At 44.8% G+C, this 27577-nt stretch overlaps 1 protein-coding gene across 3 annotated transcripts in view; it reads right to left on the bottom strand.

Annotated features, from left to right (window-relative positions):
• CACNB1 (calcium voltage-gated channel auxiliary subunit beta 1) overlaps positions 1 to 27577 on the bottom strand; it is a 69410-nt gene that overhangs the window by 16335 nt on the left and 25498 nt on the right. For 2 of the 3 annotated variants that reach the window (XM_066587365.1, XM_066587366.1), the window contains 6 exons: positions 18181 to 18300; positions 17949 to 18071; positions 10713 to 10849; positions 10528 to 10601; positions 6739 to 6893; positions 1398 to 1478 (listed from right to left, as the gene is read on the bottom strand). In XM_066587365.1, the coding sequence (XP_066443462.1) occupies positions 1398 to 1478; positions 6739 to 6893; positions 10528 to 10601; positions 10713 to 10849; positions 17949 to 18071; positions 18181 to 18300 (690 nt within the window). Of the gene's footprint in view, positions 1 to 1397; positions 1479 to 6738; positions 6894 to 10527; positions 10602 to 10712; positions 10850 to 17948; positions 18072 to 18180; positions 18301 to 18492; positions 18673 to 27577 lie in introns of those variants that run through there. The other variant, XM_066587367.1, reaches the window with a different exon arrangement.

The following is a 27577-nucleotide window of genomic DNA, read 5'->3' as shown; positions in this document are numbered from 1 at the left end:
ATTTTGAACATGTTTCAACAGCAGCTCTATATATGGATGGAGAAGACAATATGAGATCAATTAAACAAAAAAGGAGTTACTCAACTTTTACAGTTCAACTGTGACATTTTATTTTAAAGGTGCAATTTTACTTTAAGGGCTCACACCCACTGGCGTTTTGATTTCTTGCGCTGTGAGAGCGAGTGAAAACACTCGCCTCGCAGCGCAAGAAAAGCGCTACGATATCGCCAGTATTTTCAATGGGGCCAGCGGCAGCAGACCTAGCCCCATTGAAAACATGGGATAAAGGAATCCTCTGCCACAGCTGTGGCAGAAGTTCAGAATGCTATCCCATGGCTTTCACTGGGGTTGACGCTGCTGCAGGCCCTGTTGAAAGCAGTGGTTTTGTGGCAACCCCCGCAGCATGATTTTCGGGGAAGGGCTTGAAATATAAGTCCTACCCTAAAAATCATCCCTAGCTGGTGAGAAAAACAAAAAAAATCTTTACTCACCTCTCCGCTGCTCACGCGCGTTCTCCAACTGGCTCCCCGGCACTGCTGTCCAGCACTTCCAGCAGGCAGGGATTTAAAAATTTACACCTCCTGAAAGGGCTGTGCTGATTGGCTGAGCGCTCATTAATGAATAGCTAAACGCTGCCTGTAATTAGCACAGCCCTTTCAGGAGGTGGTGATTTTTAAATCTCCGCCTGCTGAAAGTGCTGGACAGCAGTGCAGGTGAGCCAGCCAGAGAACACGCCTGAGCGACAGAGAGGTGAGTAAAGATTTTTTTTTGTGTTTCTCCCCAGCTAGGGATGATTTTCAGGGAAGGGCTTATATTTCAAGCCCTTCCCCGAAAATCATGCTGCGAGGGTTGCCACAAAACCACTGCTTTCAATGGGGCCAGCAGCAGCGCCGACCCCATTGAAAGCAATGGGATAGCATCCCAGACTTCTGTCACAGCTGTGGAAGAAGTCCGTGGTATACTCCCTATGTTTTCAATGGGGCTAGTGTTGCTGCCGCTGGCCCCATTGAAAACACTGAGTGACATGGCAGATTTCTTCTCTGCAATGCAACATCGCAAATGAGTATGAAACCATTGAAAATCATTGGTTTCATAATCATCACTGTCGCATCGCAGGGAAAAAAATTGCAAGTGGGTGTCCACCCTAAAGGGATGACCACCTTCTAGCTGATTTGCTGCAGGCAGCAGGTGGCGTCGTACATTGCTCAGTGGGCAGAGTTGGTATTGCAGACTCAGTCTCATTCACTTTAATAGGATTCAGCCTGCAGTACCAGCCCGGCCACTACGCAATGCATTAAGCTGTCTGCTTCCTGCAGTAAAACGTTTAGAAGTGGGACAACACTTTTAAGTTGCGAGAAGACACTGGTATTTATAGATTGTTTACTTAGCTCATATACCTCATATCCTTTCAGTGAGGGTCCAACTAAAATGATTGGCCTCATGGATGGAACCACATCATAGGGAGGGATATGCTCAGTCTGTAAGAGAAAGACCAGATCATACCTCTTCTACAGCCCAGTACCTTCATGCACCATGCAACTATGTTTATCCAAATCTACTGTCCATACACACTTCACAGCATGCAGTACTCAGGAAACCCACACCACATCAAAACTAGACAAAGGAACAAAGAGAGGCAATACAGTAGACATATACGATTACTTACTGACTTCTGCCTCTGTTTGGCTATTTGTAAGGAGTAAGGAAAGCAATGTGAGATGAGCAGGGTATAATAGAAGAGGGCAAGGAGAAGTTGGTGTAGGTTAAGAGGAGGAAGAAGGACAATAGTTAGAAAATAAGAAAGGAAAAGGGTAGAGGGGAGACAAGAAGACAAACCATGCATGTTATTGCATTAATTACATGACATGCATATTTAGAACATGCAGCCATACAAAGCTATCATGTGAAAAGTTAAGAGTAACTAAGGTTTCAGCAAACGTCTGACCTGTCATAGTGCCATGTCAGACATTTTGAGTAATGGGGGTACAGATGCTGAGAACACCACAGATTGCTAAAAAGAAATAGCAGAAACACTGTATTGAGCTCATGTAACTCTTGAGGAGATCTAAAAAATTGGACACGGCACTCAGATGAATATTTTTGCCTCCTGCAATTTTTGCAATCATTGCGGGTCTTAGCACCCGAACCTCCACCAATCAAAATGTCTAATATGTCACTATGACATCTCAGAAGTTTGCTAAGAGTTTAGTAGTGCTTTATGCAAATAAGGGAGATGAAACAATACCTCTGCAGCGCCACCTATTGGAAGGCAGCATTCGCTTTAATTCACAGATACTCAGTATTCTAATTTCCTACAATCCCTCTTTAGGAATATAAAACATTGCCATGTGCCACTGACTATTGGAACTCATCAGGAGGCTGCTTAGGGTTTGTTCACAAGTCACTGATTTGCTGCAGATTTTGGTGCAGATCTGCAGCAAATTTCACCCTTTCCAATGAATTCAAATTGAGCCCTCATTCACACGAGCATGAAAATCACTGTTGTAACAGGAAATCCCAATACTTCCACTTTGACTTTTTATTATATAGCTCTCATTGAGCACTAATGTACCGGGGAAAGGAGAAGGCAGAAGTGGGTAAAAAACGCTTCTCCCTTCTCCTTCAGGTTCTCAGCTGTGACTAACAGCTGACAACCTGGCCTGCTCCTGCTTGATTGCAGGGGCAGAGGCTTTAATCCCGTGCTGTATTTCTGCAATTGGGTGGGATTAAAGCCCAGGACAAAGCGCCGTAAAGTTAAAAAAGCACTGCTGCTCTGGGAGGAGAGAGAGAGGTAAAGGAAAGTCCCGGGGGAACCCCCCTTCATTTCAGCGGGGCTGGAGGGATATTCCCAGCAGCCGTGAGACCAGGGTTCGCCTGCAGGGAAGAAGAAATTTCCCAGCAGCATAATGCCGGGGTTTGCCTGCAGGGAGGAATAAGGGATTCACCCGCTGCTGGGGATTTCCCTATTCTTTTCTGCAGGTGAACCGCTGTCTCGCCGCTGCTAGTGACATCCCTACAATCCCACTGAGATGAAGGGAAGCCCTGCAGAAAAGAGGGTTCCCCCGAGGCTTTTCTTCACCTCTCTTGTTCCCCGCTATGGGGTTATTTCACTGTAATCGGGAAAGAATGGTCCCCTGCAGGACGTAATTACAGTGACTGTCATTATGCCTTTTAGCCCTTAAACTACCTATTAGCGGCACAGACGTTAAGGGGTAGTTTAAGGGCTAAAAGGCATAATGACAGTCAGTGTAATTACGTCCAGCAGCGAACCCTTCCCTCCCTGCTACAGAAGAATTCCCCCATAGGAGGTAGAGATGGAGGGTGGGGCTAAAGAGAGTGGGAGGTGCTAGAGGGGTTTTCCCAGAGATTCCCTCATTTTCCCCTGCAGGGAAATTCCTTCTCTCCATGCTACAGGGAATTCCTCGTTCTCGGAGACAGCTGAAAAGCAAGTTTAAAATGTCCCGCTGTAAACTCCTGTTATTCCCCATTGGGAAATGGGAAAGCCCAGGGGCGATGAAGGGAACCCCGAGGGAATCCCCGCAGGGACTAACAGGAGCGTACAGTGGTACATTTAAAAGTGATTCTGTGTTTAGTGGCACAGCAGCACTCCCTCCCTCTTATCTCCTTGCATCTCCCATTCCCATTGTTTAGAATTTTAAACTAAACGATCGGAATGTTTAGCTGATCAACCTTCCACCTCCCCCTTGTTATCCAGCTCCTATAGGAGTCAATGGAAACTCCTGCGCATCGCACACCCAAGATAACTCAGGTCCTATCTTTGAACGCAACAATACAAGACAATGTACAGCTGACCATAGAGAATTTTTATGCTTACTAAAAGGCAACGGTCAGCCGACGAGCTGATAATTGTCCCTTTTACATGGCACAATGATTGTATAACCAAAATTTTGGCTGGGCATTCGGGCCTGATAATTGGGCCGTGTAAAAGGGTCTTCTGTCTTTTATTTGCATTTTCTTACTATTTACATTTCCTCAAATCGACTATTTTAACAGTGGTTGAGTTATGCTTTATGAAAAGTTCCCTTTTGACATGAATGCATTCGGGATCTTTGGTGTTTTTAATGCTACAGATGATCAATTCTGCACTGATGTAATAATACTGTCTTGCCTATGACAACTGCAGGAAATACGATCATGTGCCCATCTAAACTAAACTTTTCTAATTTGCTTCCCATGGATGTACAATACAGTCAGATCAACAGTACAGTGGGCCATTCCTAATGCCGACTACTGGACCAACAACTGGCTGCCTTCTGATACATTTCAAACAGTTCCCAAAATCTAATTATGGAACAAACTCTTCAATGTACAATTTACTCTTTATATTTGGCAAAGAGTAGCAACTTACAGTAAGAATTTTAGAAAGGGTCTTCACCTTGTGCTCATTATAAGGAACCTTTCACCACCTAGGACAACCACAAACTAAGTTATGTTGCTCATAGGGCTAGGGAAGGTCCTGAGGAGTCTGGGGATGTAGTTTTTATATTCACCGAACTCCCCGTTCCCGCAGTGTAAGTTAGCGCCAGCAGACTCGTCTCTTCAGGCTGTGCGTGCACACACACTGTTCTCTATGGGAGGGCGCACACAGCCTGCATAGATGAGTCCACTGGTGCCAACTTCCAAAGGTGACAGCGTGAAAACATGGAACTGGGTGAGTATGAAAACTACATCCCGGGACTCCTCGGAACCTGCCCTATTAGTTAATGTGGCTTGTAGGTGGTGACAAGTTCCCATTAAAATGAACTTGTCACCCAGCAGGTTCTTTTTAGACTTGGCATCTATGTGGTGTGATATATTACCATAGGTGATAGTACATATAGTTGCACTGACTAACCTACTCCCTGAGTGTACCAGAAAAAGAGAAATTGAGCTGAATCTTTAGAAATTGGGCCTTTTATTGGCAGGTCAGTACTGCCAACCGGGGCCATGTGTCCTCTCACAGCTTTGCTAAATGTCTGACTTAAAGGAGATGTCTCGAGGAAGCAGTGAATTTTTTTTTTTGCCCAGTCCCCCCCATTAAGCATACATTACTAAGCCCCCCTGTAAATGACTTTTCTAGCTGGTTTGTACTTACCGTTCCAGCGTTTCAGCAACTTATAAAAGTTTCCCCAAGATGGCCGCCGGCTCTTTTCCCGTCGCTTGCTGCAGCCCGACGTGCGCGCTCCCGAGACGCTACCAGCTGTGTCTCCATGGCAACCAGACGCCCCGCAGCCGCCGACCGGACCCACCGCAGCCGCCGACCAGTCACCCACCTCCAGGCAGCAGGTAATCGGCGCTAGCCCCCGGCTCCCCAGCGCTACACTCCCGGCTCCCCAGCGCTACGCTCCCGGCTCCCCAGCGCTACGCTCCCGGCTCCCCAGCGCTACGCTCCCGGCTCCCCAGCGCTACGCTCCCGGCTCCCCAGCGCTAGACCCTCAGCCCAGGTGAAGGCCCCGGAGCCCAGCGCTAGGTTCCGGAGCCCAGGTGAAGGCCCCGGAGCCCAGCGCTAGGCCCCGGAGCCCAGGTGAAGGCCCCGGAGCCCAGCGCTAGGTTCCGGAGCCCAGATGAAGGCCCCGGAGCCCAGCGCTAGGTTCCGGAGCCCAGGTGAAGGCCCCGGAGCCCAGCGCTAGGTTCCGGAGCCCAGGTGAAGGCCCCGGAGCCCAGCGCTGGGCTCCGGGGCCTTCACCTGTCAGTGAACATCACCCCCGACCCATCACTTACCTGGGCGGCTTCTCGGGACAGCTGGACACCTGGGCGGCTTCTCGGGACGGCAGCTCCAGTTTCTGCACCTTCCTCTAACAGAGGATGGTACAGAATGGCCGCTCCAGCGCGCTCCCGAGCAGTGACAGCTCGTCTGCGCATGCGCAGAAGAGCTGTAGCGGGGAGCACACTGAAGCGGCTCGTGCTGAAAGGAGAAGACCGGACTGCGCAAGCGCGTCTAAAAAAGCAAGCTGCCAGCGAATTTAGACGGAACCATGGAGACGGGGACGCTAGCAACGGAGCAGGTAAGTGGAATAACTTCTGTATGGCTCATATTTAATGCACGATGTACATTACAAAGTGCATTAATATGGCCATTCGGAAGTGTATACCCCCACTTGGTTTCGCGAGACAACCCCTTTAAGACTTTTTTACGGGACTCAAACAGACCAGACTGGGACAGCGCATGGACCCATAATGGCCACTTAGGCAATTCAGACATGCGACTTTTGAAAATTAGGGATTTTGGTTCATTTTCACGGATGAGAAAAATACATGCAATGTTAATGGCTATGATTCTCTGGCCTGCACATGGGCTTGCCAGTATGAAAAAAGTCTTACAGTGAGGAGGAACACATGTGACAAAAGGTTTTAAAGACATCTAATCAGTACTTTTGGAGTATGTGCCACTTGTTTGGCTGATGTTTGCCCCCTACACACCCTCTACCCTATAGGAACTTTATGGTTAACAGCTATACTTTATTGTGTTCGATAACATATAAGATAAATGACACATAGTAGTTGTAGTCGCTACTCGAATTGTGTCCTCTACACCAACATCAATTTCCATACAGCAATATAAAAGAAAAAAAATCACAACACAGATAGATGCATGTCACACTTCTTCCATATAAACACTCTGCAAACTCAGGCTTTGTGTTATCAAATTACAATCCTGTATTAGAGCTATCTGAACAAAACTGCAAACTTTTATGGCTAACTGGGGTTAATAGTAACAATGGCTATCCAACTGGTTACCTTCTTAAAGAAAGGCACACGTTTGGTAGTGGATGGGGGGGTTGTTACACTCCCTGTGCTGTTGTGGGGTGTTGGCTGGGGAGACTGAGGCTCTGTCTCATCATATTCTAAATCAACAACATCTAAATCATATACTAATTGGGCTTCCAAGGGACCTGAAGATGAAAAAATGGTGGAGACATGTATTGGACAGAATGAGAGGGGACACAAGAGTGATCAATAGAAAGTAGATAATGCCAAAGTGTTACAATAACATGAAAGAAATAAATAAAGAAAAAAGTTTAAAAAAGGCAAAAGAATGTAAAAACAAATATACTAAAAAGGAAAACAGATGAGAAAGTAGGGTTTTTGCACGAAGGCCCTTTTACACGCAATGATTATCACCAGATGGTGGACCAAGAGGTGCAAGAAAGAGAATATGAAATGCAAAAGATTTTTTTCTTATAAATGCGATAATCCAAAGAATCCTTGTATTCTGATCACACAGACTTGTGTTGACCATATGGTTATAGGAGATGGTTAAAAAAAAATATCAGACTTTTCCAAGCGAAGTTGAAGTATGAATAAAAAGATATGGAGATATCCAAAACTTTAGTCCAACGTGTTTCGGAACCAGGCTGGTTCATTCTCAAGGATTTTATGTAAACTACAACACAAAGCAAGTATGTGAACTGAAGAAGGAACAGATCTGATTCTGAAACACGTTGTTTCTACACGCGTTGGACAAACCTATAAATATGCTTCAGTATGCTCTCCTTGAATATGTTCCTATAGATATGGTACATTGTGCTCCTTGTATATTTTCCTATAGATATTGTCCAATGTGTTCTCCTTGTACTTGTTTCTATAGATATGGTACAATGTGCGCTACTTGTACATGTTCCTATAGATATTGTCTAATGTGTTCTCCTTGTACATGTTCCTATAAATATGGTCTAATGTGCTACTTGTACATGTTCCTATAGATATGGTCCAATGTGCTCTTTGAACATGTTCCTATAGATATTGTCCAATGTATTCTCCTTGTACAGGTTCCTAAAGATATAGTCCAATGTGCTCCTTGTACATGTTCCTATAGATATTGTCCAATGTGTTCTCCTTGTACATGTTCCTATAGATATTGTCCAATGTGTTCTCCTTGTACTTGTTCCTATAGATATGGTCCAATGTGCTCCTTGTACATGTTCTTATAGATATTGTCCAATGTGTTCTCCTTGTACATGTTCCTATAGATGTGGTACAATGTGCTCCTTGTACATGTTCTTATAGATATTGTCCAATGTGTTCTCCTTGTACATGTTCCTATAGATATGGTACAATGTGCGCTACTTGTACATGTTCCTATAGATATTGTCCAATGTGTTCTCCTTGTACTTGTTCCTATAGATATGGTACAATGTGCTCCTTGTACATGTTCTTATAGATATTGTCCAATGTGTTCTCCTTGTACATGTTCCTATAGATATGGTACAATGTGCGCTACTTGTACATGTTCCTATAGATATTGTCCAATGTGTTCTCCTTGTACATGTTCCTATAGATATGGTCCAATGTGCTCCTTGTGCATGTTCCTATAGATATGGTCCAATGTGCTCTTTGTACATGTTCCTATAGATATGGTCCAATGTGCTCTTTGTACATGTTCCTATAGATATTGTCCAATGTGTTCTCCTTGTACAGGTTCCTAAAGATATAGTCCAATGTGCTCCTTGTACATGTTCCTATAGATATTGTCCAATGTGTTCTCCTTCTACTTGTTCCTATAGATATGGTACAATGTGCTCCTTGTACATGTTCTTATAGATATTGTCCAATGTGTTCTCCTTGTACATGTTCCTATAGATATGGTCCAATGTGCTCCTTGTGCATGTTCTTATAGATATTGTCCAATGTGTTCTCCTTGTACATGTTCCTATAGATATGGTACAATGTGCTCCTTGTACATGTTCTTATAGATATTGTCCAATGTGTTCTTCTTGTACATGTTCCTATAGATATGGTACAATGTGCTCCTTGTACATGTTCCTATAGATATGGTCCAATGTGTTCTCCTTGTAAATGTTCCTATAGATATTGTCCAATGTGTTCTCCTTGTACATGTTCCTATAGATATTATCCAATATGTTCTCCTTGTACATGTTCCTATAGATATTGTCCAATGTGTTCTCCTTGTACATGTTCCTATTGATATTGTCCAATGTGTTCTCCTTGTACATGTTCCTATACATATTGTCCAATGTGTTCTCCTTGTACATGTTCCTATAGATATTATCCAATATGTTCTCCTTGTACATGTTCCTATAGATATTGTCCAATGTGTTCTCCTTGTACGTGTTCCTATAGATATTGTCCAATATGTTCTCCTTGTACATGTTCCTATAGATATTGTCCAATATGTTCTCCTTGTACATGTTCCTATTGATATTGTCCAATGTGTTCTCCTTGTACATGTTCCTATAGATATTGTCCAATGTGTTCTCCTTGTACGTGTTCCTATAGATATTGTCCAATGTGTTCTCCTTGTACATGTTCCTATTGATATTGTCCAATGTGTTCTCCTTGTACATGTTCCTATAGATATTGTCCAATGTGTTCTCCTTGTACATGTTCCTATAGATATTGTCCAATGTGTTCTCCTTGTACATGTTCCTATAGATATTGTCCAATGTGTTCTCCTTGTACATGTTCCTATAGATATTGTCCAATGTGTTCTCCTTGTACATGTTCCTATTGATATTGTCCAATGTGTTCTCCTTGTACATGTTCCTATTGATATTGTTCAATGTGTTCTCCTTGTACATGTTTCTATAGATATGGTCCAATGTGCGCTTCTTGTACATGTTCAATTAATTTGTTACCAACTCGTAGATAAAGTGTAACCAGCACGGCTCGTTCAGGCAATATGAGAGTCCTGTCACTGCAGTTGTACAGTACCAATCTGAATAACAGACTGACAGAATCCTTTCACCAGCTGCATTATATATGCCATTCTTTTCCCTTTACAGCACCAAATATTCCCCTGGTGGTAATATTTAGTACTATTGTTTTCCTTCAAAAAATCTAAACTGCATACCTATCAGGACCAGCGGCTGGCGGCTCCCTCTTGCCCTCACCGCCGGTCCTGTCACGTGGGCTGCTGCCGTGCGGCGCAGGGGAGCCCCAGTCCTCGTCACCTCCCCTGGCCCCTGGCCCCCAGCAGCTGATTGGGGCGGGAGCTCTGACAGCATTTAAACCTGCTTGTGTCTGCATTCCAGTGCCAGTGTCAGTTTGGTCTTCCTGCTACACCAGCGTACTTCTTGTTGTGACTCCTGACTTTTGACTCTCACTTTTTGGACCTGACGTTGCCTTTGCCTGGCCTTCTTGTACCGCGCACCCTCTTGTTGCCGACCCGGATAGTCTGACTCCCCTTGCTGTTGTTTGTTCCAGTGTCTGTTTGTTTGTTAGTCTCGATGTTCCCCTTCCCTAATGAGTGTAGGGACCGTCGCCCAGTTGTCGGCCTGGGGCTTAGCTCAGGGGGGCAACTAGGTAGGGACAGGGATTGCGGGTATTTTCAGGGACCTCCAGTTTCCTGGACCCTGAGTCCTGACAATACCCCAATGAGTATATGCACAATTTTATTTGTTTCTGCCCCACAGTTTGTTTGCTAGAGACCTCTGAAGACCTCTAGTTTAATTATGATCACCCTGTATATTGAGCATATGGGTAAATATCCACCAAGTAGTGATACTGCCTGTTTAAGCTTTGTTGGAATAGTTTTTCAGAGAGAAGATAACAAGACATATCTCTCACCTGTTGCTGGAGGGGTTGGTCTACGGGTACCACCACCCACATCACCTAGACTGTTCGAATTCCCGATAGATTTACTGCAAGGCAAAAGTTGGAGAAATTACATACAAAGTGCAATCGATAAAATCAGTCCCTACTACATTGGGATATTTAACAAATAGTTCCTACCACAGACACAAAGTATTCACCTGGTACTGAGCCGGCTCTGTCGCATCTTCTGTTCTTGTAGCATTCTCATATGTTCCAACTTGACTGGAGAGGGTATGAAACCAACTTCACAGCCCTCCCTTACTGCTCGCCCGATCCACCAGTCATTATTATATTTCTGGGAATGGGGGTCAATAGAAAGGCAGGTTAATGGAATGCCTTATTGTCTTTCAGTTTCTTACTAGGAAGCACTAAGGGAATGGATCCCCTTTCTTAATTAGGAGGTCAAACTGAGACAAGCTCAAATTAACTAAAATGACAATTGTCCAACAATGTTAACTTATGACATATCGAAGAATTATTTTGAAATTATAATGTGCACCAATAACCCGATATAATTCAGGTCAGGATATATGTGGACTGCAGAATCATTTATGACACTGGCATTAGCAAGGAAAGGGGGCTGGTGGGGTATATACCCCAGGTACTTAGTTAGGGTGGGCACCAACAAGCCACTCAGCCATATACAGTACTGTGCAAGCGTCTTAGGAAGGTGTGGAAAAAACTCAGCAAAGTAGGAATGCTTTAAAATAGAAGTGTCAGCAGTTTACTTTTGTCAACTAACAAAAGCAAAGTGAATGATCAGAAGAGAAATCTAAATCACATCAATATTTGGGTCCCCACCCCCCTTCCTTCCTTCTTGTCTTTGTGGAGAACTAAGCTTAGCTCATCTGTGGATGTAACTTGCTCAAATTCTTCCGACTCTTCATGTAATTCCAGACAGACTCAATGATGTTGTCTTGAGATCAGGACTCTGTGGGGGCCATGTCATCACTTCCAGGACTCCTTGTTCTTCTTTAAGCTGAAGATAATTCTTAACCCCTTAAAGATGTGGTCTTTTCCCCCCATTTTTTGTTTTCCCTTCCCCCTCTTAAAAATTCTTTTATTTATCCATCTACGTAGATGTCTGAGGGCTCATTTTTGCGGGACAATTTGTATTTTTCAGTGGTACTATTTAATGTACCATATAATGTATTGTAAAACTTTAAAAAAATTCTAAGTGTAGTGAAATGGAAAAGAAACAATGTACATACAAAAATGACCTGATAGCCTTATTCTATGGGTCAGTATGATTACTACAATACCAAATTTATATAGTTGCTTCTTTTTGCTGTAATACTTTTATTTTTTTTCAAAGATATTTAATTTTTAAATATTTTCTGCCACCATCTTCTGACAGCCATAACTTTTTTATTTTTCTGTCGCCATAGTTGTGCGGGGGCTCCTTTTTTCTGCGGGACGTCCTGTAGTTTCTACTGGTACTATATTTGAATACATATGACTTTTTGATCGCTTTTTATTGCATTTTTTCTTGGAGACGGGGTGACCAAAAAAGTTTTCTTTTAACATCTATTACGTTTTATTACAAGAACTTGCGATGCTTTGATCACTCCTGATGAAAGCATTACATCATATCGCAATCTGACAGGCCTTTTATCAAACCACGCCCCATGCACCGCTTGCTAGGCACTCTGCAATGGCAGCCCTTGGGCTTTTCAGAACATAACAACCACACGGCAACTTGCGATCTCCTTGCGGCAGGCCAAATGGGATCCTCGAACATTGGTCAGGGAATTTAAATGCCGCTGTCAGAATTGACTGTGGCATTTAAAGGGGTAATAGCTCCAAAAGAGTGGCACGGCTTATCGGAGCTGTTGCGGGCGGGTGTCGGCTGTAAGAAATCTCTGACTTTGTGCAAGTGTACGTGGAAGAACTGATGCTGTTTTGATTTAGATTTCTGTTTTGTACAATCACTTTGCATTTCGTTAATTAACGAAAATAAACTATCAACACTTCTATTTTTGAAAGCATTCTTTGCAGCATTTATCCCACACCTGCCTAAACTTTTCCACAGTACCGTAGGTAGTGGGCTGGAGCAGCGAACTGAATCATACATGGATTTATCACGTATTTCTGTCCAGCCAACTAAATTTCTTTGTGGATCAAATCTATGCAAATGTGCTTAGGTAACGACTTTATGACATTAGCAGCACAGACAGTGCACAAGTCAGAGGCAGGTCTTGTGTATGTTAATGAGATGCATACTGCAGGGAGAACACATGCTGTTCAGTAAGTACTTCACACATTGCCAATGCACAAAGCAATAAACATTGAGTGCTTTGCACCATATGCACTCCCTGAACTTTAGAGGTTCGACGTTTCCATGACAAGAGCTTATCTAATTAGACATTATACAAGCATGAAATAAAACTGAAAACAATACAAGAATGACAAAAACTTACAGTAAGGGCTAATGCCCACGGACGGATTTCTGCTGCGTTCCCCGTGGCAGAATAACGCAGCTATTAGGTTCTATTGAACCTAATAGCTTTTCTGCCTGTCAGTGCTCACATGTGTGAATCTGCCGTGGATTTCCGCCATGGGAAAAAAATTGTGGCATGTTCTATTTCACCATGTTTTTCCGCAGCGGAGGTCTCCATTAATGCAGTGTTAATGGAGACCACGGAAAAATGCGCGTTTTTACCCGATCCCCAGCAGGGACTTTTTGTTTACCACCGCGGTACTCCCGTGTCGTAAATCCGCGGTTGTATCCTGCTCTGTCCGTGGGCATGAGCTCTAAATGTAAGATATATGACATTTAATCATCAGATTTCTTAGGCCATCCGTCCATGGCGATATAACGAACGATATTCCACTGAGGGGGAGCACTAAAGGTCACAGTGATGAGCCTATCTTAATAATAGGTTCATCGCAGCATGCTGCAATTTTTAGACGCGAGTGGAAAATTGCTATGGATTTCCGCTCGTGTACATCAGGCTGCGCTTTCCATAGTTATACTATGGAAAGCGTTTCAAGCGTGATCTGCTGTGATTTATCGCCACAAATCACTTTATAAAATATCGCCCGTGGACAGCCAGCCAAAGACTAAACAGTATTAATGAAACCTCACATTAAGGGCTTGTTCACACGAGCATATATCGGCCACCATTTTCACGTCCGGCCGATATATATCCTACCATCTCGGCTGTCTTCCCCTTCCTTCCTCCTCGCCGGCTCACCTACTCTCTCCTCCCCTCTGGCTGTTTGCAATGGGAAGGGGAGGGACAGGGGTGGATCCGAGCTCCGCCCCTGTCCCACCTCATCCCATTGCTGGCTACGGAGTTTAGCTGCCCCCCGTCTCACCCCCTCCCATTGCAAACAGCTGGAGGGGAGGAGTGGGGAGGTGAGCCGGCGAGGGGGAGGTAAGGGGAATACAGCTCGGATGGTAGCGTATATCGTCTGGACGTGAAAACGGCGGCCGATATACGCTCATGTGAATAGGTCCTTAACCCCTTCCCGCTCCTGGACGTACCTGGTACGTCATGGCAGCCTGGTACTTCCCGCAACATGACGTACCTGGTACGTCCTGGAGATAGCGCGGGATCACATAAGATCCCGCGCTATCCCGCAGCGGGAGCCGGCTGTCAGTCACAGCCGGCGTCCCGCTCCAACAGCGGGGGGGCATCGGAGATGCGCCCGCCGCTGTTAACCCCTTCCCTGCCGCGATCTAAGTAGATCGCGGCAGGGAAAGAGTTCACAGAGGGATCGCGATCCCTGTGTGTCTCCGGCCGGAACTCGCGATGTTATCGCGAGAGCCCGGCCTGTCACCATGGCAACAGGACGCCAGACACCGGCGTCCTGTATTGCCTGTGCCTATAATCGCTGTACAAGCGATAAGGCATGGCAGAGCAGTAGCTTTGCCATGCCTTATGACAGCGATCATAGGCATAGTGCTGCAAGTCCCTCAGAGGGACTCAAATAGTGTAAAAAAAAGAAAAGAAAAGTGTAAAAAAAAGAAAAATGTAAAAAAAAAATGTAAAAAACCCCTTTTTTTATGCTTTTTCTAATATTAGCATAAAAAAAGGGAAAAAAAAACTAAAACCCCACATATTTGGTATTGACGCGTCCGTAACGACGTGTACAAAAAGTTGAACACGCTTTCTATTTTGTACGACAAAAAGCGTAAAAAAAAACGCTAAAAAACAGAGGCAAAATGCTAATTTTTAGCATTTTGCCTCACAAAAAATGCAATAAAAGTGATCAAAAAAGCCGTACATTTCCCAAAATGGTACCAATAAAAACTACAGCTCGTCTCGCAAAAAATAAGCCCTCATAGAGCTCCGTACATAGAAAAATAAAAAAGTTACATGACTTTGAATGCAGCTATAGAGAAAAAAAAAAGATTTCCAAAAAAAGGGGGTTTTATTGCAAAAAAGTGTAAAAACCTAAAAAAAATATAACAATTTTGGTATCGTTGTTACCGTACCGACCCGCAGAAAAAATTTAGTGTGTCATTTATGCTGCATGATTAACGCTGTAAAAAAAAAAAAAAAAAATCTATGGCAGAATTGATGCGTTTTCTCTCCCTGTTATCATTAAAAAAAAAAATAAAAAATTTACGATATTGTCTATATACCCAAAAGTGGCACCGATAAAAACTACAGATCGCCACGCAAAAAACGAGCCCTTATACGGCCGCGTCGACGGAAAAATAAAAAAGTTATGGCTTTTGAAAAATGGAGATGGAAAAATACCAAAAAATCGCTTGGTCCTCAACGCCAAAATAGGCCATGTCATTAAGGGGTTAATGTGAGGTTTCATTAATACTGTTTAGTCAGTTGTAAAGAACTCATCTAACTCAGGCTTTGCTGCAATTTGGTCATAGTGAAATTTGCTATATGTAAATGGATGACTGAATCCATAAGATCTTATCCAGTTATCATTAGTATTAATGTGGAAATTTATAGGAAATATTTCTGTATCTAAATAGAGATGTATAATGGATTAATCACTTAAAGAGGTATTCCAGGACTTTTTCATTTTTTTTTCTATTGATGGCTGACAGGTCATCAATAGATAATTGTCAGGGAAACACTGCTCAGATCTCCACCGATCAGCTGATTCTTAGAGCCACTGTCACTGTGATCACCACAGGAAGCAGAAAACACTGAGCATAGCGCAGTGGCCCAGGTTGGTATTGCATTGAATTCAATGGGAGCTGCGTTACAGCACTAAACCGGGCCGCTGCACTGTGGTCAGCGCTTTCTGCTTCCTGTGCTGACCGCAATGACAGCAACCTGGAGAATCAGCTGTAAAGTGGGGATCTGAGCAGCGAAAAAGAATCCTAGATTACCCCTTTATTTAACAAGGGTGAACATGTGCATCCCTGGAGTGTATAGAGCAGGCTCGGTCTCTGTAAATAAAAAAATACACAATTTAGAATTGTGGGATTTTTTTGGTTACGTCATCTCCCACCAAAAAATTTAATGAAAAGTTATTGAAAAGTCACAGGTACCCCATAATGGTGCCCATATCAACTACACCTTGGCTCAAAAAAACAACCCCTCAAACAGCTCCATTGATGGAAAAATAAGATGTATGAGGTCTCAAAACAACCCATGGTGTTTTACAAAAAGGTGTTTTCACTTTTAAGAGTGCGTTCACATGTCACTTATTTTCCACAGCTGAAAAATCTGCAGCAAATCTGCACCACTTGGTGCGGACCAGGGGTGTAACTACAGGGTAGTGGTGGCGAACCTATGGCACGCATGACAGAGGCGGCACGCAGAGCCCTCCCTGTTGGCACGCGCCGCCATCGGCCGCTCAACACTTGTGAATACCGGTAGGGGCTGCGGCTCCCCTGCCGGCATTCACTCAGCTGCGCTGCTAGCAGTGCCGATCCCGGCGTACATTGTGACGTCAATGTGCAGCGGGATCCTCCTTCCCCGACGTCTCCTCAGTACGCATATTAACTTTTTCCACAACAGTTCTGCCCTATTCAGCAGGATGCTGGAATTGCTGAATAGGGCAGAAGTGTTGTGGAAAAAGTTAATATGCCCTCAGTACTGGTGTATTATGTTGCCACCGGAAGTAAGGGGTGACGACATAATACATCTGATTCGCGCCACCAGCTTCTGATTGGCTGATGGCAGAGGACTGAGGTGAAGCTGTGAGCACTGGCCCAGGCAGCGCAGGGCCTGGCCAGCGGCCCCGGCATAGAGGGCAGCGCTGAGGCAGGGAGCACCGGGACAGAGGCTGAGGCCAGGAGGAGAGCGCACCACAACTGTGAGTGGGGGAGGGGAAGCCACTATGGGATGTCACTATTACGCTGGGGGCCACTGTGGGGGGTCGCTGTTATGCTGGGGGCCACTGTGGGTGGTCGCTATTACGCTGGGTGCAGTCGCTATTACAATGGGGGCTGCTGTGGGGGGTCGCTATTACGCTGGGGGGTGCTGTGGGGGGGTCGCTATTACGCTGGGGGCGCTGGGGGGCGCTATTACGCTGGGGGGCCACTGTGGGGAGGGGTCGCTATTACGCTGGGGGCGCTATTACGCTGGGGGCCACTGTGGGGGGTCACTGTTTCGCTGGGGGCCGCTGTCGGGGGTTGCTATTACACTGGGGGTGGTCGCTATTATGCTGGGAGCCGCTGTGGGGGGGTCGCTATTACGCTGGGGGCCACTGTGGAGGGTCACTATTACCCTGGGGTCCGCTGTGGGGGGTTGCTATTACGCTGGCGGCGGTCGCTATCACGCCAAGAGCCACTGTGGGGTGTCACTGTTACGCTGGGGGCCGCTGTGGGTGGTCGCTATTATGCTGGGGGCCGCTGTGGGGGGTCACTGTTACGCTGGGGGCCGCTGTGGGGGGTCGCTATTACACTGGGGGCAGTTGCCATTACGCTCGGCGCTGCTCTGGGGGGGTCGCTATTACGCTGGGGGCCACTGTGGGGTGTCGGTATTACCCTGGGGGCCGCTGTAGGGGGTTACGATTACGCTGGCGGCGGTCGCTATTACGCCAAGGGCCGCTGTTACGCTGGGGGCCACTGTGGGGGGTCGCTATTACACTAGGGGCCGCTGTGGGGGGTCGCTATTACGCTGGTATTACGTCAGTACTATGAATAAGGCCCCCTGTCCGTGGCCGAGGCGATATTTCGCTGCAGGGGACAAGGGGGGAGACCTGTCAGGTCTCTGCGGTGAGCCTAACTGAGCCTATCTTTTATCCTATTAAAAAACAAGCCCTTATAGGGTTCTGTTGATGGAAAAGTAAAAGAATGGTTATGGCTCTTGGAAGGTGTGGATTTAAAAAGTGAAAAAGGAAAAAAAAAAGAAAAATGGTTGCAGCACCAAGAGGTTCCTAATAACATTTTCTTGCATAATATCAGTCATAGTTATAACAGTCATTAATATGTCCTCATGCACTCCTGTAAATTCCTATCATACCTCCTTGATGTGAAGGAAATCTTTGGGATCAAAGTTGATGGACATCCCCTGCACTGGAGCATCATCTCCAGGAGCTGGGTTATATCCTACATTCGTCCGCACCGCAAAAGCCACAGGCTTGGTCTGTGAGAAGCCATGAGATATTGATCAATAATACAGCACTCAGATACATACATCCCTACAGCCTAAGTTCCGTCCTACTAAAAGCACTTCTTTTTAGTTCTAGCTTTACCTTTGCTTTTTCCAGTTGTGCTAGAGCATGACGTTCTGCCTCCTTCCGTAAAGCCTCTCGGTCTTCTTCAAGGGACACATCTGAATCTGAAGGACGGCTAGTGTAGGACTCAGCTGACCCCTGGATGAAAAGATGAAGACTTGTATGAGCGTATGCATAGAAACATGTAAAATAGTCAACCCTTGTGGAGGTTTTTTTTGAAGGGCTATAACGTATCTCGAAAGAGTAGAAGACAAGACAGAAGGAGCTTGAGAGAACATGGAATGAATGATACAGAACAGGACTTGCCACAGGGCTTACTCAGATACTCACCTCATCAAAACTGTATTCATACATTTCCTCCTGATACCCCTCTAGTAGGATTCTACAGATACTTGCTGCTCTCAGTCTATACTAGCCGTGCTGACCGCACAATGACTGTATCAATGGCAAGTAGCCATATGTTGCCTTATGGTCACCCACTCCCAAAATCACATTTAGCAAGTTCTAAAGACACGTTTCCACAAGGAATCATACAGTTCCACAAACACTTCCTATGTCCTATGCTACGTTGTTCTTCCGACTGCCAGTCCAACCCCCTGTGAGGTCAGAGCGGCGGTGTCAGACTTCCACAGAGAGTTAGGGACAGGTGGCCAGCAGCTTTGCAAGCCAGAGACACAACCCAGCCCAGTAAAGACAGTGATTGATAAAAACATGTGTCCACTTCCAAAACCCAATGACTTCCACTACTACTAATTATACTATCCAGCAACACCCGCCCCGTTCATCACTATCGGACCTCACATCCCACCTCCGAAATAACCCAACAACCACACCCAGTAAAAACAAATCAAATGCTAGCAATCGCAAACATTTAAAAATCGTATCATTTGGAAAATTGATCATTCATACATAAATATGTAAACAAAAACCGCAAAAAGCTCACATAATATGGTGTACGATGGAGCGCGTCACAATATTTTATCTCTTAACCCTTTCCAATCCACTGTCTGACGTCTAAAGACATTCTGATTTGAAGGCTGTAGAGCTCCGATGTCGGAAGATGTCTAGCAGGGTATTCTTACTGTATATTACTAGCCACTCTGTTGTCGGGGGCCTCTTCAGCATGTCTCATACAGCAGTACTGGCTCTAGCCAACAGATGGCGCCATTGTATAATGGCAGAAAGAGAGAGACCCCTAGGAAACCCTGAATCTAAAATTGGATTGCAAAGGGTTAATTTCCATGATGGGATCTAAGACACAGATTGTATTTACGTGCGTGTTCTATACACAGCAAGATAGCCCAAACTAGCAAGTAAATAGAACCCATTGTTTTCAATGGGCTTATTTACATAAGCGATTTTTCGCTCGCCTCGATAGTGCAAGATTCTAAAAAGACAGCATTTTCTATTTTCGGGCTCTTCCACTGCGTGAATCGCTCATTAATTCCTATGGGAGCCAAAAAAATATCACATTTGCATGCAAATGCACTTTTCATGAGAGTGTGATGAATTTTTCTCCTTTTTAATTGTGGGAACCACTTGTAAATTGTGAAAAATGCACATAAATGCACAGGATACAAGTACATCTGATGTATAGCATGCATTTTCCCCTCAAAATCAAGTGTATGTCGCAGATAAACGAGTGCAATATAGGTCCAATTATCTTGGACCGATATCGCACTTGCTCGTGTAAATACAGCCACACTGACACACTATATTGGCCCGTAGCTATGCACGCAATATTACTGATCCATACAACATGGTTCTGTAATGCGACTATGAGCATGAGCCCTTCAGCTAGTCGTACAGATAAGATACCTGTTTGCTTGACAACTATCTCCCTAACCTCTCCATTGACCTGTGGTTGGCTTGCCCAAGCATGCATGTATATTTTTTATCAGGAAAGAGAGACAAGTATCTCCTGGTACAACAAGGTTAAAGCATATTGAAATCCAATGTCATATCCTTGTTACTCCTAACATCTGCCATTGGGGGACCAAATGTACCATATATTAGAGGGCACATGTGATCACCTTTAAGCCCCATAAACTAGGTTATGGAGCTCAAAAGGTGAAGGGGTCCAGGGAGCTACTTTTTTTACTCACTGGGTGCCCCGTTTTAACCTCGGTGCCCGAGAAATCAGCATGTCCAAACAGCGTGACTCTTTCACAAAGCTGTATGAGCATGCTCTCCCATTCATCTCTATGGCTTATGGGGCTCAAAGGTGATGACAGATGCCCTTTAAATAGATGCTGCACTGTCAACAAACTGCATTAATCAATAGTGCAGGTGTTATGGTCTGGAGTGGGTTCGAAGTCTCGTGTTGTAACTCGAGTGGACAGATAGCGTGGTCAAGGAAAGCCAAGGATCGGTAACTTGTTGGTATCAGTTGCAGTACAAGGGAGCAGGCAGGTAGCGTAGTCAGGATTTAGTCAGAGGTCGGTAACCGGTGGCAGCAATCATGTAGGAAGAAGCTGTAGGTAGCAAGCTTGACTAAAGGCACAGAGCACAATAATCTTGCAATGGTGCAGTGGAAGGCCCAAGCTTATATAGGAAGTCCAATCAGGAGCAGGGCGGAGCCAAGACAGGGAACTGGATTAGAGCTATGGGAACCAGGCTAAGGTCCAGCAGGGGAGCTGTCCAGCATGCTGGATAGCTCAGCAGGGAGAGCCACCGCTTGGAGCACAGGAGCTCCTGGGTTTGAGCCCTGACAGCAGCTAACTAAAAAAAACTTGTAATATATCTTATTAGAGAAGAAAGTTTTTTCTCCACTAATCGGGCTCCTTTCCTCCTCCCTATTTCTCCTAAATGTTACCTGGCCCTGAAAAGCTATTCAAATCTAGACACAGACTAATAGTTCACTGACAGATCAAATTACATGCTGCCAAAGTCTATGGAAAGGACGAATGGAGGAGCTGAATCAGATACACGCAGAAATGCTGCTGCTCAAAGCTATTGCAATCACATCTACACTGCTTACAATGTTCTCTATGCTGCTGTTGCTATATATGTGATAGAGGAGCAGGATCTTCCCTTCTTCCTGTGTGCAGTATATGGAGACATCTTAACAGCAGTCTTCATGTACCAGCTCAGGGAAGACAGAAAATTACAGATATAGTCTGCAGCAGGGCAAACTGCTAAAACATGCTACAAGTTATAGAAACAGCTAGAAATAGTGCTACTCCTCATGTAAAGATGTCAGCTTATGCTAAAGAGTCATCTGATAAGTTATGCTTTGATGTAATGTAGGAAAACAACTTTAAATGTGGTCTGCTTTTAACCATCACTTCTTATATGTCCATTTTGGAAATATTGGGCTAATTTAGCAGACCTCCTCAGTCCATATCCCCCTCTGGTTATCATCTGTTGGCAGGTTGAGCTACAACCCAAGATTGGGTTCTCCAACCGTTTTCAATGTGCATTAACATTTCCCCATTTGTAATTACAATCATAGATATTTCCTCCCAGATTTTTATTCTATGATACCAAAATGTTTTCCTTGTCAGATTGTTTCAGTTATAGCATTTTAATCCCCTATATAGGATGTAATTAATCAAACAACCATATTCATGGTGTCAGTTCCTAAACCTAAATCTACCATCAGCTACTTTAAAGGTGGTCAACAGTTCTTCCTCTCAAACTCTCCATACACATGCACACTCAACACCCAAGTAAGTAGGTGTTCTCAATGGGGAGAGAGGTTTAATCTGCTGCCAGAAACTTCTGGTGGTTGTTATCTACTTTGAGAACAAAGGATTGATCAAGTTGAAATCTGACATGTCAGATCCTTCTTTCCCCAGCATCTGCACTGGTAGAGAGCCGGCACACCCTCATAGTTAGATAGTTAGCCAACGCTAACATTTAGTGCATGGGCAGCTTTAAACTGCCATTAGATAAATGTTGGATGATCCCCTTCATTGGCTTGCGGTTGAAATTGATTGATAAATGGCTGCAAGGTTTGTCAAAAAATAGGTGTTTCACCCGTAAAACAGTGCTGCCATTACAATCAGCTGGTTTTGTTGGTAAAACAGCTGTTTACTGGCAAAATTACATGCTCACTTAAAGAGGTGGTCTGGATACTAGACAGTTTTTTTTCTTTCAACATAGATCCAAATGTGTGAAACAATAAAAGTAGCGGTACTTACCTTTCTCAACGTTGCGGCCCCAAGGTCCTCCCAGTCTTTGCTTTGGAATGGAAACCACCTGACCGCTGCAGCCAATCAGAGACCTCAGTGTCAGATGCCATTCTCCTGGCATCATGGCTCACAACATCTAAGCCGTGATGCCAGGAGAACAGGACTTGACTGCTACAGCCTTTTATTGGTTGAAGTAGTCAGGTGGTTTCCATTCCAAAATAAAGACCGTGAGGACCACAGGGCTGCAACACTGGATCGCCAGGGGAGAAAAGAGGTAAGTATCTCAACTTTTATTATTATCACATATTTGGATGTACGTTTAAAGAATTGTATAGGTGCAGCTAAAGTGGAGTAACTGTTCATACATGAATCGAATATGCTTTGTATATATGTTGTAAGACTGCCACTACACTTAACGTACTTATCATACTTATATATGGCACCCATAGAGGTTTATTGGGCATTATGGTTCTTCACTGTGGCTTTAATTCCACACTGAGGCTGTTTTCCGTATGAATGGTGGCATGCTCCATCAAATACCGCATTAGGGAGGAACTCCCCCAAAGAAGCATCGCTTTTAGTGGAGAATAGCATCATAATCCAACGCCATACAGAAGCGCCCCATGGTTGCACATAGCTCTGACGCATAGGCCTAACTAGTGTACAATGATAGCTGCTTCACAAGACACCAAGTCAGAAATATCTGGAAGCCATGATTTTCTATTTAAAATCCACCCGTATGGCAAGGCTTATGTTGTATAAATGAGAAGCTAGGAATGATTGTATCATGATAAGTGAGCCGTTCCGTGCTGGATACATTGTTTCAGTGCAGGTTCACAGAAGACAGAGCTCTTCTAGCATCCTCTGATGAATGTGTCTGTGTGAGGACACATATATTATGAGCGGATATCAGCATTGTCCTTTACAGCAGCACATTGTCTGCCCTCACAAAGGATGAAAAATCAAAGCTTCAAATAAAAGGAGAAAGACGACATTAAAAGACCAGCACGGCTTCCTGAATCTGAAAATTCCTTGCCCTGATTTAGGGCCCAATGCCGAACCACCAATGTCACATGCTGTTATATATAATGGCGTGTCACGTGCTGCTGTAAAGTAAGTGAACACCTTGGAACTACCTGGATTTATGAATTGATAACTAATAAAATATGGTCTGATTGTTATCTATGTCTCAATTACAGACAAACGCAATCTAGCTGAACTAATAACACACAAGCAGATCATTTCGCAACTAGCTAATTCATCTCATGTACATCCAGGGCTTTAGTTTTTGTAGCTGTTTTGGCTTGCCAGGCACAACCAGGGAGCCCTGGCCCACGTGACGCCACCGTAGGCACATGCCCCTTGTCATTCAGCGTTGGGCACTGGTGAGTGCTTTTTCCCTGTCACTGCAGAAGGCTCCTAAGGTCGCCTGCAGACGGGCGGTTCGGATCCGGCGGTGAGGATTCTCGCTGCGGGATCCGACCCGAGCGCCTGCAGGAACCAGCGCGTACTCAGCTGCGCCGGTGACTCCGGCTGTTTGATGTGCCGGCTTGCCGGGCAGCTGGCGCATGCGCAAACCGGAGCTGGCGGCGAGAAATAGAGCATGCCGCGATTTGTTTGCCGCGCGAGATTTCGCGCGGCCAAATCGCGCCCGTCTGTTAACACAATCCTATGCAGGCTTCCAGCGGTGGAAATTCCGGGGGAAATCCCGCCGCGGAATTTCCGCTTGTGTGCAGGCGCCCTAATGTGGCTAAAATCCCTCAGTGTTTCCTGTCACTGTAGATGGTCCCTTATGTTTCAATTGTTGTAAATTCTTCAATGTTTAATGTTCCCTTCTTCTCTTCCCTTCTTCAACATCTCATGTGGTGTATGGACTGATTGGGAAACGGGTGTTTTCCCTAGTCGGTCAATCAGCCATAACGGAAGTGTATTTATTCCTACATGGGCGCTGGTTATTCTCCTGTGTGCATGCAGTGCAGATCTCTGTCTGTTTGTCTGGATCCAGTTTTGTCCATGTCTGAGTCCTGTCCTGTTTGTTACCTCTCTGTCCAAAGAGCTGTCAGATGCTGGAGTCCTGTCCAGTCTGTACCCCCCCCCCCCGTCCTGTCTAAAGGGTTGTCAGATGCCTAAACCATGTCTCTTCCCCTTCAATCCAAATGCCTGTCAGACAATTAAACCATGTCCTGTCTGTTCCCTCCATCTGATTGGCTGTCAGATACCTGAGTCCTGTCTGAGGTGTTTGGTGTTACAGTAGACTCCTATCAGCTATGCACTTGTGATTATTAAGCCTGTGTGGGGTTTATTCACATTTTTGCCTAACTCTGTTAGCTTTTTCATCTGCTATATATTATTCCCCATTCTCCATCTAGGTCCCCTTGGTTAAAGATGTGGGTATCTCCTTATTAGGGCAATTGCCATTCTGTTAGGCAGGGTCTGACAATCCAACGTTGGTTAGGAATAGCGTTCCTGCTCCTGTATTTTGTTACTGTTTTAACTCCATTTGTGTTTCCTTCGTTTTGATAATATAATACATGTATATATTGATCCATTGTGGACCCTAATTACGTTGTGGTTTAACATGTTACAGACGTCTGTGAGGGGCACCAGGGTAATATTAGCCTTTTCCAGCTTCATGCTTCACTATAACATGTTTTCTGAAAGTTGCTTCCACCGATTTGTCAGCAGCCAGGCTTTGTGTACCTTTATTTAATGGGCAAAGCACCCGTGAAGCCCACATTTCCAATCTTATCTTCTTAATTACACACCTTTTGCCAATTAGCTCTTGGAGAAACCATCAACAAAGCGGTTCACTTACTTTTTTCACTTCACCAAATATAAAAACATCTACCAAAAATACTAACATTTTAAAGAAAAAAACTTTTCCCATATTAAAAAGAAAACATAATTGGTATCACCACATCCATAAAAGTCAGAACTTTTAAAATATTGCACCTGCACTTTGATTGCTAGAAAAATAGATAATGCTAGAATTCTGGGTATTTTGGTCACCTGCCTACCAAAAAAAGTAATAAAAAGTTATGGAAAAACTGTATGTAACTGATAAAAAACTACAAATAAAAACTGCAGCTCGCTCAGCAAAAAACAAGCCTTCAAACTGCCCCATCGATGTAAATAGTTATGGGTATCAGAATGTGGTGACAGAAAGTTATTTTAAAAAGTTGTACAACATAAAAGAAGCTGTACTTTGACATTGCCGTAATCGTACTGATCCACAAAATATAGAAAGAATGTCATTTTAGAGCAACATGAGCAGTTTAAAAACAAGCCAAAAACCACTTTAAAATTAGCCAAAAAACAATGATGCAATTAGGTTTTTTTAATTTCACTTCGCCTAAAAAAACGTTTTCATTACATAAAATAGTAAATTAAATGGTACCAATAAGAAATACCACTTGTTTTTTGAAAAATGAGCCCTTTTACAGCTAGGTTAATGGAAAAATAAAAATGATAAAGCCGTAGAAAGCAATGTAGTACAACTTCTAGTAGCCTGTACTAAAATAAAAACTAAACGCCCCAAAATCTGCACCAAACATCCAGAGCCAAAACTGCATAAAAAAGACATTAATTTGAACCTGCGTAAAAAAACTGCTTTTAGGGCCCCCTGCACACGGGATTTCCCGCAGAATTTCCGCCCGTGGAAGCTGCCATAGGAATGCGTTAGAAAACCCAATCCTAGGCAGATGGCCACAATTTGTCTGCGCAAAATCGCGCGCAGAAAACAAATCGCGGCACGCTCTATTTCTGTGCGGGGCTCGCAGAGCCCTGCACGGAAATGTCACTTCCCCTCCCGCCGGCTTTGGTCTGCGCATGCGCCAGCAGCCGGCACATGAAAGATCCTGGGCCGCGGGAGTAGGTGAGTGTCGTGCTGGTCTCTGAAGGGGATCGGTTCGGGTCCTGCTGCAAGAATTCTCGCAGCCGGATCCGACCTGGCTGTCTGCAGGCGGCCTAAAACATGTATATTTCAAAAGCAGGTTCTACACAAAATCACCGTCTAATTTTTTTGCTTGACAAGTAAACCATGTGAACAGGCCCTGTGGGTCCCTGTACACGGCTTGTGAGAGTTACGGCTCCATAGCCTCTCTATTTTCTGCCATATGCAACGCTCAGAATCCCCCCCCCCCCCCCAAGAAACCTTTCTGGAAGGGTGCGTTCAAACGTAGCCTATTGTCGTGCGGATCCATGCTAAATCCGCAGTATATTTTGCACTTCAGTTTTTGCCATGGGTCTGTAATAGAGATGAGCGAGTATACTCGCTAAGGCTAACTACTCGAGCGAGTAGTGCCTTAGCCGAGTATCCTCCCGCTCGTCTCTAAAGATTCGGCTGCCAGCGCGGGTGACAGGTGAGTTGCGGCCGTGAGCAGGGCGGAGCGGGGGGAGAGAGATCTCCCCTCCGTTCCTCCCCGCTCTCCCCCGCCGCTCCCCGCCCCCCACCGGCCCCTGAATCTTTAGAGACGAGCGGGGAGATACTCGGCTAAGGCACTACTCGCTCGAGTAGTTAGCCTTAGCGAGTGTACTCGCTCATCTCTAGTCTGTAACAGATTTCAACCTTTCAACTGAAGGGGTGAAATCTATTGTGCATCCACGGCAACTACTGCGGCAAAAACTGCACCAATGGAATGCATCCTAAGGCTGCCTTCACACGGGCAAGAAAATCGTGCGAGATTTATGTATTGCGAGACACACAAATCCAGCACAAATATGAACCCTATTCTTTTGAATGGAGTCATAGATATGAGCGATGATTTCTCGCATGGCACCGCTATGCTATGCGGGAAACAAATTGTAGCATGTTCTATCTTGCTGCATGCTCTCGCATCGCAGCGCCCATTGTTTTCCATGGGCCCGGCAGCAGCATTGCACCACATGCTTGGTGCACGCAATGCGAGGTATCCTATTGAAAACAATGAGAGAAATCACGCGGGCACGGTAGGGATTTCTTCTTCCCTGAAGTGATGCAAGGCTGTTTTGACATAAAAACGTCTCACATCCACAGGGAGTTCACATGGCGGGGAGCGCGATATGGGGCTGGGATTCACGGCCCCATATAGCGCTCGCCAGTGTGAAGTTAGCCTAAGGTCTCCTTCACACGTCAGTATTTTTCATCAGTATTTTGTGAGCCAAAACCAGGAGCGGGTCCAAAATATGGAAGAAATCTTTCCATTATACTTTCTCTCTGTACTAGAGATGAGCGAGCACGCTCAGATAAAGCAGCTACTCGAGCGAGCATCGCTCTTCTCGAGTAACTGCTTACTGGTCTC

This window comes from Eleutherodactylus coqui, chromosome 13 (genome assembly GCF_035609145.1).
Source record: "Eleutherodactylus coqui strain aEleCoq1 chromosome 13, aEleCoq1.hap1, whole genome shotgun sequence".
Classification (NCBI taxonomy): domain Eukaryota; kingdom Metazoa; phylum Chordata; class Amphibia; order Anura; family Eleutherodactylidae; genus Eleutherodactylus; species Eleutherodactylus coqui.
Note: the sequence above shows the minus strand (reverse complement) of the source record. Positions and strands in the feature narration are given on the sequence as shown.